Source organism: Nannospalax galili, unplaced genomic scaffold (assembly GCF_000622305.1).
Source record: "Nannospalax galili isolate Female #2095 unplaced genomic scaffold, S.galili_v1.0 scaffold948, whole genome shotgun sequence".
Taxonomy (NCBI): Eukaryota; Metazoa; Chordata; class Mammalia; order Rodentia; family Spalacidae; genus Nannospalax; species Nannospalax galili.
Window position 1 is genome coordinate 339,037 of NW_008358192.1, and position 14,746 is coordinate 353,782.

Below are 14,746 nucleotides of genomic sequence, written 5' to 3' on the forward strand. Positions count from 1 at the left end.
CAGGAGTCAGAGGAGCCTACCAAGAGCTGCAGTTCTGTGGTGGCTGGTGGCACAAAGATGGGGATGCTGACTTGGCCGATCCCATTTGTGTTCTGCTGAAAGTCTTCAACTTTTGAGGTAGACCCAGAGAACAGCGTGGCAGAAACTTTGACGGGAACATCAGAGGCTATAGACCCTGACAGTTCTCGGACCAAGGCCTGGGGGAGCGTCAGTTTAAAAAAGAAAAAACAGTCAGCACAGCTGTGTGCGGGCCCTGGTCCACATCACCCCTTTCAGTCCTGCCCCTCCAGGAGAACCTCCAGCAGGAAGTAGGCCCCAGGCACGAGATGTCGTTTGGTGCTGCTGAGATCCAAGGAGAAGGAAGACGACACGAAGCGCCAGGATGTGAGCTCTGCCTCCTCCATCTCTCCCCCTGCAAGATGGAGGTCAAAGATTGGAAGACAGAGCCCGGGAGGAAGGAAACAAGAGACCCCTTGAGTGTTGCTTTGCCACCACATTTGCTGAGCCCCAACACAGGGCCCAACATACATCTGCATGTCACATATCCTCTGGCTAAGGGATAGATGGATGGATGGGTGGATGACTGAGGAGCAGAATTTAAACAAGCTGAGACGTGGAGGGAACAGATCCACACTGGAGAGAGACGTCTCCTGCCTGGTCCTTCCCGGCTGTGGGCCAGAGATGATGTAACAGAAATCAGGGGTGGTACTGGGGCCAAAAAGCAGAGCTGGTGGTGTCATCTGGATTTTGGGTTTATTTGTTTTGATTTCTTGACGTTATCAGTGTTTGCCTACCTGCATGTAAGTACACCACATGTGCACGATGCCTCCAGAGGCCACAAGAGGGCATTGGACCTCCTGGAACTGGAGTTACAGGTGGTTGGGAGCTGCCATGTGGGTGCTGGGAATCAAACCTGGGTCCTCTCCCAGAGCAGCCAGTGCTCTTAACCGTTGAGCCATCTCTCTCTCTAGCCCCTAGTTCGGACTTTTTTTTTTCTTTTTGAGACAGAGTCTCCCTATAGCTCCAGCTTACCTGGAACTCCCTATGTAGACCAGGCTGGCCTCGAACTCACAGAGATCCGCCTGCCTCTGTCTCCCGAGTACTTGGATTAAAGGTGTGTGCCACCATGCCGGGCTTAGTGTGGATTTTAAATGCCCCCTAAATGTCCCTAGAGGGGCATGATTGGGAGGTAGTGGTAAAACTCTTTATAAGGTGGGGCCTAGTGGAGGTCTTAGCACCACTGGTCACGCACCCTTGAAAGGGTATTGGGACCCTGTCTCTTCCTTTCCCTCTTTTGCTTCTAGGAATGAGGTGAGTGGTTTTGCCCCATCATGTGTCCCCACCACGATGCAATGCCTTGCCACAGGCCCCAAAGCAAAAGGGTCAGCAGATGACAGGCTAAAACTGCCAAAACCATGAACCAAAATAACCTTTGCTCTTTATAAGCTGATTTTTTTCCTGTGTTTGTTACAGTGCAGCTCAGAAGTCAGAGCAAAGGGCCAAGGTGACACCCACCTGGAGACTCGATGACGGCCGCTGCAACGTACAGACGCAGCCCCAGCAGGTCGTTGATCCCCATATTGAGATTCTCCAGAGCAACCTGGAGATCATCCTTTGAGAGGGCAATGTGACTCTGGCCTTCCACTAACTGGGACAGAGAAAACAGGGTGTGAGGCCTGAGTCCCTGCGTCCCCTCCTTTACCACATTCCCACCTTGCTCTGCTCTCCTCCTGCCCCTCTTTTACCATGTTCCCACCTTGGTCTGCGACTCCAGGCCCCGGAGGAAAGTCTTCTTCCCATCCTCATCCATGAGTGCAAAGCGTACATACACCACGCCCTGCACAGGCTTCCCATAGATGTACCTGTTGCCATAGGGAAGATGGGGAAGGGCCAGGGCTCAAGGCTTGGGAGGTAGTTCAGTTTGTAGAATGTTTTCCAGCACCGGATATGTAGAGACAGGGGCTTCCTGGCTCCAAATTAGTGACCTCCAGCCCAACAAGAGACCTCAAAGGAGGTAGATAATGTTCCTGAGGATGACATCTGAGGTTGTCCCCTGGCCTACACAAGCATACACACACACACACACACCTGGCACCACACACACACACACACATACACACAGACACACACACATACAGACACACACACACGTACAGACACATACACACACACATACAGACACACACACAGACACACACACACACGCACACACATACACACACACAGACACACAGACACACACACATACAGACACACACACATACACAGACACACACGTACAGACACATACACACACACATACAGACACACACACAGACACACACACACGTACAGACACACACACGTACAGACACACACACACACACACAGTAAGAATAGCAATAAAAAGAGGGGTTAGTGAGATGGCTCAGCGGTTAACAGCACTGACTGCTCTCACAAAGGACCCAGGTTCAGTTCCCAGTACGCACATGGTGGCTAACAACCACCTGTAACTCCAGTTCCAGGGAATCTGACACCCTCTTCTGGCCTCTGTGGGCACTGCATGCATGTGGTATACTTAAACACATGCAGACAAAACACTCTTACACACAAAAGAAAACTAAATTGTAAAAAGAAAGCAGAGAACAAGGGTGGAGGGAACCTGGCCTGTGCAGGGAGCCTTGGGAGTGGGAGGTGGGGTGGAGGGGGCGGTTACCTGGCCTGGATGTCTAACTGGATTTCATCAAGGTAGCCTGGAGCAGTCAGGATATACGGCTTCCCAGGGGTGATCTTCACCTCAAAGTTGGGAAGGACTGACCAAGGGTGAAGGGATTGGTGAATCAGGTACTAGTACAAGGACCCCACAGACCGCCGTCCCCTCGGGGCCGTTCTGCCATCACCCCCTTTCCCCCATCTCTCCCTTCCTTCGTGGGAGGAGCTGCCGTCCTTCCTGCCCCCAGCACTCACCGTATTTCTTCACTTCAAACTGGGTGCTGCTGTTAGACTGCAGGCCGTCTGAGAACCGGGCTGAGATTGTCCAGGTCCCTGGCCTGAGGATGGAAGGGAGTCAGTCTACATACAGAGAGCCGTGGCCTGGGTCCTCCAGAAGGGGACTATGGGAAAGCCCTTGGCCTGGGTTCCTCGGGACGGGGGCTATGAGAGAGCCCGGTGGCCTATGAGACTCAGAGTCAAAATGTCTGACCCTATGTGTCAGATGTAGGCAGTGCCACGGGAACCAGGACTTGGGGTGGTGTCAATGGGGTCCCCAGTGGGGGAGGCTCACTCTGAGATGTCTGGAATCACAAAGTCATCCTGGAAGATGGATGTGGAAGTAAATACCTCCTTCTTCCGGACACGGAGGCCATGAGAGTTCTGTAAGTGAAGCAGATGTGATGTCAAGTTGCGGGTTACAACAGTGAACAGGGTTAGGAAGGTCAGAGGTCAAGGCCGTACCTCCACCATGATGGTGAGGGTGTCAGTGGATGGGCGCATCTTTTGATCCAGTGCAAAGACCCGGTACCGAACTAGGAAGGAGGATTGGAGGTGAGTAGAGGGGGTGGAGGGGGGTCAGCTCCAGGGAGAGAGTAGAGATCCAACTGCTGAGCAAGCCCAGCATGGTGCTATCTGTGGAGTCTCCTGACGTAAAGGACACCAAACATGCCCCGAGCAGGCCGGGAGGGAGAGAAGCTGAGACTCACCCCGCTGGCCAGGGTTATAAATGGGCTGATCTGTCTGCAAGAAGAGATGTCCCCGGCGGGTGGAGAAAAGCAGATTGACACCTTGAATGTCCATTTGTTTGGACAAATAGGTCTTCAGCCATGGAGACTGAGCCACCAGCTGGACCTCAGGGGCTCTGCGCAGTTCGAAGAGGCCGCAGGTCTTCGCGTCTCTCAGTGGGACCTGTGCGGGGAGGAGAGGGAGCTAGACTGAGAGCCCAAGAGATACACACCAAGGAGATCACAGGGCTGGAGGAAGGAAGAGGATGTCGATGAGGGTGATAGAGACTTGAAAAAAAGAACAGAGGGGCTGGATGAAGTGGCACACGGGGGTAATCCCTAACTTGGGGGCTGAAGCAGAATTGCCATGAGTTCATGTCCAGCTTAGGTTACAGAGCAAGCCCTGTCTATCAGTAAAAGAGGGCACAGTGGGGAGCCCTGAGAAACAGCGGGGCACCAGCACATCACCTCAAGACTGAGGAGTATGAAGTCATTTTCTGAGTTGAGGGCGAAGTCCTTCTTTGGGGAGCAAGAGCGGGCAGCAGCATTTGGGTTTCTCAGGAATACCGATCCTTTCACTACCTGTCCTGGAGGAACATCCTGGAGCTGCACCCCCACTGACAGGGGGACCCCCAGATGAACCACAGAAGGGGAGAACAGGAGCAACCTGGGGGAACATGAGGTCCACTTCAGATCCAGCCCACCCCCCACCACTCCACTCCCCCTCACTCAACTGGGAGCTATGGCTTACCCTGCCCCACCCAAGTACCCCATGTTTTGCCCCAGGACCTGGGCTTCTGCAGAGACAAGGTGAAGGAGCTGGCCAGCCAGATCAGCCCCCAGAGGAGCTTCATGGCAGGACGATCCTGGAGGGGGTCAGGTCCGCCTAACTGCCTGCTCTCTTCTGGTCAACCCAGGGTTTGGGGAGAGTTGACTCTGGACCTTGCCCCTCCCCTTGCCCAGCTGGGCTGGGAAACCACGTGATGACCAAGAAATGCAACTGGCCCCAGGCCCAGTGCTGGGGAAGCAGCCTGGACACCAGGTCTCTGAAGAAATCTTGGCCCAGAAATGTAACTCACCCTTCCGTTAACCCTCATCCCAGTGCCAGGTGCCTCCTGTAATGGGGTATGTGCATGTGTGTGCACGCATGTGTGCTTACCCATGTGTGAGTGTGCAAGACTCCAATGTGGCCTAGACAGACAGAGCAAGCAGGTAGAGTTCTAAGACCCATGCCTCTTTCAACTCAGACTGAAGCAGTCTTGGGCTTTGCGTAGGTCCTAACAGGTCCTGTGGTTCAGAAGATGGGGTGCACCCTCACCACCCATAGGGAGAAGGGCCTGAGTGGCAGCTAACCCTTGTCCTCTCTGAACTATGGCACGATGTCCAGGCCTCAGCTGGGCTCCACCTCCATCCCCAAATGAGACACCTGAACATGCTTGTCACATTAAACAAAGGACGCCAGACGACAATGCAGACAGAAGTGCTTTATTTGGCAATTTCAATCCAACATGTAAGGGACAGGACCCCGGTTCCTCCCAGTCTCCCCGTAGTCCCACCTTCCGGCCCCCAAACAGAGCAATGATGGCACCTTCCCCAACAGGCAGCAGCTACAATCTTGGCACAGCTTCTGGGCCCTCATCTGTGGAAGGCAGAGCAGTCGTGCCCACGGGCCACCTCAGACCATTAGCTTGCACACCAGTTCCATCTGGCCCTGTACCCAGAGCCCAGTACGCATCCTGGTGCCCAGGCCTGCCCAGGGTGATGCTGGCTTAGTTACCAAGACAGCACTCCTGGGAGCCCCAGTCCAAGACTGAGCATCAAGTACATCCTCACGTATCTGGCAGGCGCAGGAGGGTTCCAGAGGTTGTGGAGACACTGTAAGAGAAACAAGGCTGGAGCCAGCGGCTGGGCCAAGGTGTGAGAGCTCAGGACTTGGCAGGGTGTTTTCCTGAGTCCTAGAGAACATGAGGGAAGCTGGGCTTGGCTTGCTGGTAATAAAGCATAATGCAGGAGACCAGGGGGTCAGCGCCCTTCCAGAGGCTGGACAAGACTCACCAATCCACCAGTTGGGCTCCAATCAGGTCATGCACGTGGTAGGCCAGGCCGAGCCGCACTGCGGCAGGGGGCCTCCGGCCCAGAAGCTCTGACAGGAGGAGCTCCCGGTACTTGGTCTTCCGGACCATGCCAAGTACAGCCTGGCGCCCTGCAAGAGAGGTGGCCCAAGGAAAGGGAAGGGAGAGTCAGACCTGGAGGCCTACAGCACCTCCAAGGGTGCTCTTGGGTTCTGGCTGCGGGCAGGACACCTTTAACAAAGTACTTGACGAATCTCCCAGCTCCAGGCACAGCCAGCCACCAGCTCCCAGCATCCCGGACAGTGAGGACTCCGGCGTTCACCAGGTGCCTGTGGGCAGTGGGCAAACAATGCAGCCAGGCTCTGAGAACCCCACCCGACATCTGAAGCCCAGAAACGCGGGCAACCAGGTCTGAGAGTATAACCCGGGCAGGGATCTGTTCACCCTGCTGGTTACTGCTCCAAGCCCCTGCCTGACGGCCTCCCTCTAAGGATTCTTCTGTGGAACTTTGTCTCTGTGTGTTGGTGGGTGGCGAGTGTACTTGTCTGTGTGTGAGCACATGTGCAGGCAGGTGCCCGTGTACATGTGAGCGTATAGAGGCCACAGGTTTATGTCAGGTGTGTTTTGCACTCTCGACCTTGGTGTTTGAGACAGGGTCTCCACTGAACCTGCAGCTCACTTGGTTGGCTTGATTGGCCAGCCAAGGAGCTGCCCTTCATGGATGCAGGGGACTGGCACTTGGTCCTCGCTTACACAGCAGACACTTGCCAACTAAGCCAACTCCCCAGCTCTCCTCAGCACCAATCACTTGTCAATAAAACAGCTTCTCTTGGGGCCTCCCTGAACTCAGGCCTGGAGACATACTTAAGGAGTGAGGGTCCTCTCTGGGCCCACCACAGTTCCGATTCTCCTCACATGGCTCCTGCCACTCCCCTGGGGGAGATCAGGACATTTTAGAAGGTGTTTACATACACCTGGGTTACAAAGTGAGAGGTCCGACACAGACCCTTCAATCATCCTTTTACTGAGACCTTGCCCAGTACTTTTCTTTATAAGGGCTCCTTTTAAAAAAATGTTTATTTGTATTTTATATAAATGAGTGTTCCATCTGTGTGCCTGTAAATGCATCATGTGTGTATAATTCCTCTGGAGGTCAGAAGAGAGACTTGGAGCCCCACATGGAACCACCTTGTGGGTGCTGGGAACCAAACCCAGGTCCTCTGGAAGAGCAGCTACTGCTCTTAACTGCTGAGCCATCTTTCCGGCCCAGGCTAGGGCTCCTCTGAACATGGGTGCTTAGTGTTAGAGTCCAGGTCTGCAGACAACCCTCTCCCAGTGCAGCAAAGCCTCACAAGACAGGCCCTGAGGAAGTAGCCACACAGCCACATTTAGAGCTGTCTCAGCACAAAGCTGTTCCCCAGATAATTTTAGAAGATGAACAGGCCCCTGCACCCAGACCCACTGATGTAAGAGCTGTCTCAGTTCAAGCTACTTCCCTTGGAACTGTAAAGATTATTTTGCCACCTTCCACATTCCCCAACCTCCCATAAGAACTTCCTCAGCAGTCACAAGGCCACTGGTTGCCTTTCTCTCCCCAGCTGAGCTGCCAGCCACCAGCAATCCTAAGAAATAAGGTTTGCTTTGCCAGAGTCCTCCTATGATTTCTGTGACTATTGCCTGCTCAGCTTTTATCTAACACTCAGGACACCATTATCCACCCTTCTAGTCCCAGCATGAGCACTCCCAGGCCTAGTTCCTGCCAAGCCCCGTATGTATTTGGCAAGCCTCTAGTTTTCCTGACTTCTAGCTCAAGTCTCTTTCCAAGGCCCCATACAACACAGGCCTCCTCTCTGGAAGGCAGACAAAAACTCCAGTCCCTATTAAACAGAAGAGGCTGGTTCACCTAGAAGGGAAAGGCTGGACAGGGCTAGAGGGAAGTGGGGGAGGTACAACAGATACCCAACTCTGTTGACCCTTTGAGTCTCACGTGATCTCTGGATCCCTGAAGCCAAAGGTCTGTGTCATCTGGTCCTGTTGGAAACTAAGGTCTCCACAGGCTGGAAGTACAGAGGTCAGGAACTTCTGCACTGCTCCAGCACAGGGCCGGCCATCACAGGCCTTAAGGACCTGGAACCAGAGATGACATCTGTGATTAGCCCCATGGTGGCTCTCCACCCACTTGCATCCACAGGACGGCGTTCTTCCCAATACACATGGGGCTGTCACACATACTCTGGTCCTGTAATCTTCAGTGAAGACAATTCCATGGGCATCCAAGTCAAAGCCCAGCTGGATGATTCTGATCTCGCCCCGCTCCTGAAGCTCCTTCTGTCACCACAGAGATGAGAATGAAGATCAGGGTGAGCAGGCACCTGTACTCTAGGCACTGGGGTAAGGGCTTTGACTGCCAGAGACAGAGAGAGAGAGAGAGAAAGAGAAAGAGAGAGAGAGAGAGAGAGAGAGAGAGAGAGTGTGTGTGTGTGTGTGTGTGTGTGTGAACCAGGACACATTCACTGTGAAGGTAGGTAGACCATCAAGCAGCCTTTTCCAAACAGTCACCCACCCTCTCCCATTGTCAAACAACTGATATATACATTTCCTAAGATCAGACCCACCCATGCTAAGCACTACAATTAAATATCGATAAAGACACAGGCCTTGCCCGCAAAGAATCAGCAGTCTAGATTTGGGGTGGAGGGATATGAGGAGAAATACTGGATAAGATATTTTAAACAAATAAAAATGGTACTGGTCATGAGGGTGCACCTCTGTAACCCCAGCACTGGGTAGGCAGAGGCAGGAGGATTTTGAGTTTGAGGCTAGACTGGGCTATGAGAGATCCTGCTTTAAAAAGAAATCAAGTGAGCAAACCAACCAACCAGGACCTCTGTTAACCAGAACGCAAGAACCAAATTGAGTAAAACTCTTGCCACGGAGCCTGATACCCCGAGTTCAATCCCAGACCCTACACAGTAGAGAAAACTGACTCCCAAAAGCTGCCCTCTGACATCCACACACGCAACATGGCACTTTCATGTATGCATACTTGTGGATCCTCTCACACACACAGTAAATGAATGTAAAGCATTTTTAAAGATGTCTAAACATTAAAAAGCTCACGATCATAGGAATCACTAGACAAATATATTAAAGTGAAAAAAGAAAAGAACTCACACAGAAATGAAACGCAGAAGGCATTTGCTGATCTGAGCACATGACCAAAAATAACTTCCCACACAGGGAGCAAAACTCAGATGACAGCACAAAAGACCTCAGAAGACATGAAACGGTTCTCAAAAAGGTGGCTGTTGGGCTGGGGAGATGGTGCAGCGGTTAGGAACACTGTTCTTGCAGAAGACCTGGGTTCGAATCCCAGCACCCACAAGGCAGCTAACAACTGTTGTAACTCCAGTTCCAGGGGATCCAACAGCTTCTGTCCTCCGCAGGCATTGCACAACACAGGTGCACTTACCTACATGGAGGCAATACACACATACACATAAAATAAAAATAATAAATAATAAATAAAATATTTTAAAAAATACGTAGGTCACAAAAAATGTCCCAGTGGGAATTTTAAAACGAAAATAAATGAAATTAAGACCTCAACGGAGGACTGGAGATAAGGCTCAGTGGTTAAGGACACTTGCTGCTTTTCCAAAGGACTCAAATTCAATTCCCAGCAACCATGTCGGGTGGCTCACAACCTCTTGTAACTCCAGTTCCTTAGGGGTTCCAACACCTCTGACCTCCTTGGGCACCTGCACACACCCCCTCCCCCACCTATATACATAATTAAAATTAAAAATAAATTTAAAGAAATTTTAAAGATCTCAGTGGGTGTATGGAATGTACTAGGTACAGCTGAATAAAAAAATCTGTGAGGGAGATTTAATAAACTATCAGAGCACAACTAAAGAGAACCCACTATATTAAAAACACAGAACAGAGCCTTAGGGAGTTGAAGATCCAACGTGCTTTTGAGTCCCAAATGGAAAGGGGCGACAATATCTGAAGAGCCAGTAATGGCTGGAGAGATGGCTCCATGGACAAGATACTGGGCACAAGCCTACTGACCGGAGTTCTAGCCCCATCTCCACGCCTGGGACTCACATGGTGGAAGGAAAGAATGGACTCCCTCAAGTTGTCCTCTGACAGGTGCATGGGCACATGCTACACACATGCATGCACGCACGCAGGCAGATGGCTTATGAATCTAATCCCCATAAACACAGAACCAAGGAACAAGGTAATCAGTGAGGAAGTGGTACACTGTGACTGTCACCACAGCCACCAAGGAATTAGTACCTGAGTGACTCATACTGTTCTAAACGTACATACAGCGCATTTAGCATAAATGCTGTATAATATAAAGCAAATCTTCATAAATTTCAAGTGCACAAAATCATACTGTATTTGTTCTCTGGACACAATGTCACCTATGCCAGATCAACAACAGCATGGTAATAAGAAAATGCTGCAGCCAGGTGTGGTGATGCACACTTTTGATCCCAGGAGGCAAGGCAGGTGAATCTCTGTGAGTTCCAAGCCAGCCTAGTCTACACAGCAAGTTCCAGGTCAGTCAGGGCTACACAGTGAGACCCCGTCTCAACACTCCCACAAAAAAGAAAATGCTTGAAAACCATGATATACTTTTCTTACCAACACAGTGAGTCCAAGAAAAAGGTCACAACAGAGGTTACAGGACACTTGATTGCTAATGAAAATATCATTTGAAAGTTTAGATGAAATCTATACTTCATCAAAAAATATATCTTCTGCCGGGCATGGTGGCGCACGCCTTTAATCCCAGCACTCGGGAGGCAAGTGGATCTCTGTGAGTTCAAGGCCAGCCTGGGCTACATAATGAGTTCCAAGACAGCTGGGGCTACAGGGAGACCCTGTCTTAAAAAAAAAAAAAAAAGTTTCAACATAGGAATTTTATGGTGGTTGTTGGTAGAGCTAGGGATTGAACCCAGGGCCTCAAGTGTGCTAGGTAAGTGCTCTACCTCTGCCCTAAACCTCAGCCCTAACACGGATTTTGAAGGCACATAATTCATTTGATTTCACATTCTCATACTGGAGAACAATTTGCCTAAGGATGAAACATCAACGTCTCATATAGTAGATGTTTCCATGAAATTTAGGACTTGTGAATTATGCTGGAATGAGTTGAGACTGGCTCTTCACTACCTCCCTTACCTGGTCATCTCTTTCCTACTGGGACCCAAACAAAATGTACACTGAATCCTTTTTGAACCCTTTAAGACTTGTGTTTTTAATATTTTGGGCTTTCTTTAATTGGTTATTAAATCTGCCTCACAGATTAATAATCAAGAGGGGTATTTTGGCTGGGCGTATAGCACACGCCTTTAATCCCAGAGGCAGGTGGATCTCTATGAGTTCAAGGCCAGCCTGGTCTACATAGTAAGTTCCAGGACAACTGGGGCTACAAAAAAAAAAAAAAAAAAAAAAAGAAGTGGGGTCTCTAGGAGGTCACTGGCCTGAGGGCTCCCATCTCATGAATGGAGCTAAGGCCCTGGTAATAGACAGAGCTGTGAAGAGCTGACCAGTCCTTCCTCTCTTCTGCCACGTGAGGACACAGCAACAACTCTGAAAAGCAAAGCCAGCCGGCCCTCACCAGACATGGAGTTAGCTGAGGACTTGATCTTTGACTTCCAGCCTCCTCAACTTTAAGAAATAAATCCTGTTGTTTATAACATAGACTAAACAGTCTCTGGTACTTTCTTAAGGCAGCATGAAGAGACTGTAAGACATACAGTAGTTTAAAAATGGGTAAAATCAGTCTTTTTGAGACAGGGTCTCCCTGCAGCCCCAGCTATCCTGGAACTCACTATGTAGACCAGGCTGGTCTCGATCTCACGGAGATCCACCTACCTCTGCCTCGAGTCCCTGGATTGAAGGCTTGAACCACATGCTGTTTTTTTGTTTTGGTTTGTTTTTGTTGTTTTTTTTTATCTTTTTGAGACAGGGTCTCCCTGTAGCCCCAGCTGTCCTAGAACTCACTATGTAGGCCAGGCTGGCCTTGAATTCACAAAGATCTGCCTGCCTTTGCCTTCCGAGTGCTGGGATTAAAGGCATGTGCCACCACGCCTGGCTTGTTTTGTTTTTTAGACATTCATTTATTTATTCTGTGGGCAGGGTCACATGAGCCACAGTGAGCATGAGGAAGTCAGAGGACAACGTGTAGGAATCAGTATTCTTCTACCATGTGGATCCCAGAAATCAAACTCAGAGTGTCAAACTTGGTGGCAAGTGTCTTTACCGTCTTAGCCACCTCACTGGCCCTAAATAAGTTTTATTATACCATAAGTCTGAGACTGACTGGTGTAAGGGAAAAGCTAAGGAAGAGGAAACTGTGGAAGAGGCTGAGAAGGAATTTCCCAGACTAAGATGAATTGAGGCAGGTGGCTAACAGTGAAGGCAGTGGTCTGTGAAGAGCACAAATAAAAACTGAAATATATCCACTAGATTTACTAGCACAAGATGAATGAGACTCTGTAAAGATGGACTCTCTGGACTCTCCCTCCAGGTGAAGACCTGCCCTTGTCTCCTCCCTTGAGGGTTAATCCAGGGGGGCAGGTCAGGGACCTGCCTGGGGGACCACCCCTAGGGAGGAGGTTCACCCTAAGACAATATGCGTTTCCTTCCCAGAATTCCTGCCCATACTGCCAGCTCAGCGACCAGGAAACGGGCTAGTCTAGCTGCCTTTCCTTTTTTCTTCCTGTCTTTTTTTCATTAGGATGCTAGCCAGAGTCTAAGTATGCATTTAAACTCCCTAACTAGCACTTTGGGCTTCCTTACCTTTTCTAAAGCTCTCCCTCCACTGGATGGCTGTGTGCCTGGGTGGCTGACCTCTCCAGCCTCACCTCAAGCAGCCCAGCCTGGTTCCTCTTCTTTTTTTTTTTTTTTTGGTCTTTTAGAGACAGGGTCTCCCTGTAGCCCCAGCTGTCCTCACTGGAACTCACTATGTAGACCAGGCTGGCCTTGAACTCACAGAAATCCGCCTGCCTCTGCCTCTGCCTCCAGAGTGCTGGAATTAAAGCATGCGCCACCACGCCCAGCAGTTCCTCTTCTTATTCTTCTCCCTTCCAGGCAACTGCAAGGTTGACTGCTCATCTGCCCTGGGCTTTTCCTTTCTAACTCTAATATACAGTCCTCAAGTTTCCATTTGAGTCAGGTCTTCGTCCCCGAGAGTCCATTTGTGTCCATTCTCAGACGCTTTTATTAATTTTACTAATGAGACTAAGACCCCAAAGAGGGGACCCTGATTTCCCAGGTACCACATGACATCGCTGCTGGGATGCGGGCAAGATTCCCTGTAACATTTCTTTCCTGCCTTTTAATTCTTTAATTGGCAGAGCTCTAAAATGCAGTGGCTCCTACACCCCTAGACGGAATCACTGAACTCTCATTTTCTCCAAGGAGCTTTTGAAATATGCCTCTACAAATCTTAAATACTTTATCTGTATTTGTCAGGAGAGAAACAACCCACCTTTAAAGCACAGCCTTGCAAACTTAAAGGGATCACACACTAGACAGCCACTCCATAACTCTGACTTGTGTATCATAGGCCCAGATAGATCTGCAGGACTCTCATCCACACTATCTCCGCATGTGCCTTTGGACGCCCACAAGCACCTCCAACCCAGCTGGTACACCTAGTACAGTGCTTTCCCCCTCTACTCCATCCCCGAGCCACGGGTCTGTCACCTAGAAGGTCTGGGGATTACACTGGACTGGTTTCTTCCTCACTCATCCTGACTTCACCATGACTTCCCAAGGCCTGTCTTCTCTAACCTTGTCTAACAGCCCATACCACCTCAGGTGGAAAGAGCACAGACTGAAAGACCTGGTGCGACCTGACTTTTGCCATATCCCTGAACCTTCTCCATGACTACTTCCCCCAGAGTTGTTTTTTTTTATATATATTTTATTATTTTTTTATTTTACGTGTATGAGTACTGCCTACATGTATGTAAGTGCATCTGTGCCATGCAGTGCCCCCTGACACCCTCAGAAGTGGGTGTTGAGTCTCCTGGAACTGGAGTTACCGACAGGTGTTAGCCACCATGTGGGTGCTGGGAAATGAACGCGGGTCCTCTACAAGAGCAGCCAGTGCTCTACCCGCTGAGTCATCGCTCCAGCCCCTTCCCCTAGAGTTTTGCTCTTCCGTCTGAGTTGGCCCAACACCTGCCGAGTGGCTGGCGTGCTGGCTGGGGGTCTGCGTGGCTGCTCACCAGCTGTAGGTCGGCCACAGTCCTGTCAGGCACCAGGCTGTACACCTGGCTCCTCAGCGCGATGGGCGGCAGCGTGTCCTCGAACAAACCTCGCGGGAAAAGCTGCACCAGTTCGGCCACGGCCGCACGCGTGGACCCTGTGGGAAACGGATCAGGTCGAGCGGGGTCCGCGGGGAGACCACTGGGAGGTGCGGTCCCGAACGTCAAGCCCCAGTTGCCATGGTTACCTGCCCTGGTCCTGGGAGGGTCCTCATCCACTGGACCGCCGCACCCTGTTGCCATGGTTACCTGCCCCGGTCCTCGGGAGGGTCCTCTCCCACCGGACCTCCGCACCCTGTTGCCATGGTTACCTCCCCGGGTCCTCTGAGGGTCCGCTCCCGCCGGACCTCCGTACCCATTTGCCATCGCTACCTGCCCAGGTCCCCGGAGGGGTCCATTCTGGACCAGCCCGCCTCACCCTGTTGCCATGGTTACCTGCCTCCGACCTCAAAGGGTCGGCTCCCACCGGCCCCCGCGCTCGCCGTCGCTTCGGTCCTCCAAAGGCCTCCGACGCCAGGACCTGCCTCTTGCGGCTCATAGCTCGGAATTTTAGGGTACCGAGGAAGGCCTCCAGAAACGGAGTCTTCCGGCGCAGACCAGTGACGTCACATGACGCGAGGCACCCACGCCTCTCCTCCGGCGCCCTTGCCAGGAGAGGCGGAACCAGCCCGACTTCCGT

The 14,746-nt window shown here is 51.2% G+C and overlaps 2 protein-coding genes across 3 annotated transcripts in view; both read right to left on the reverse strand.

Moving 5' to 3' along the window:
* Window positions 1-4,621, reverse strand: part of C4a (complement C4A (Rodgers blood group)) — a 15,078-nt gene extending 10,457 nt beyond the window's left edge. For both annotated transcript variants that reach the window (XM_008821481.3, XM_029557854.1), the window contains exons 1-11: window positions 4,485-4,621; window positions 4,164-4,362; window positions 3,678-3,879; window positions 3,433-3,503; window positions 3,263-3,351; window positions 2,947-3,029; window positions 2,696-2,792; window positions 1,757-1,862; window positions 1,516-1,648; window positions 297-412; window positions 21-197 (exon numbers count right to left, since the gene is read on the reverse strand). In XM_008821481.3, the coding sequence (XP_008819703.1) occupies window positions 21-197; window positions 297-412; window positions 1,516-1,648; window positions 1,757-1,862; window positions 2,696-2,792; window positions 2,947-3,029; window positions 3,263-3,351; window positions 3,433-3,503; window positions 3,678-3,879; window positions 4,164-4,362; window positions 4,485-4,549 (1,338 nt within the window). In that variant the 5' untranslated portion in view covers window positions 4,550-4,621. The remainder of the gene's footprint in view (window positions 1-20; window positions 198-296; window positions 413-1,515; window positions 1,649-1,756; window positions 1,863-2,695; window positions 2,793-2,946; window positions 3,030-3,262; window positions 3,352-3,432; window positions 3,504-3,677; window positions 3,880-4,163; window positions 4,363-4,484) is intronic.
* A 543-nt stretch (window positions 4,622-5,164) lies between these two features.
* Window positions 5,165-14,739, reverse strand: Stk19 (serine/threonine kinase 19). The gene is made up of 7 exons (XM_008821488.3): window positions 14,503-14,739; window positions 14,029-14,165; window positions 8,000-8,095; window positions 7,755-7,894; window positions 5,999-6,096; window positions 5,751-5,898; window positions 5,165-5,570 (listed from the first exon to the last, which is right to left on the reverse strand). The coding sequence occupies exons 1-7, from the start codon at window positions 14,603-14,605 to the stop codon at window positions 5,525-5,527; spliced, it is 768 nt and encodes a 255-aa protein (XP_008819710.1). The 5' UTR covers window positions 14,606-14,739; the 3' UTR covers window positions 5,165-5,524.
* Window positions 14,740-14,746: the final 7 nt, after the last annotated feature.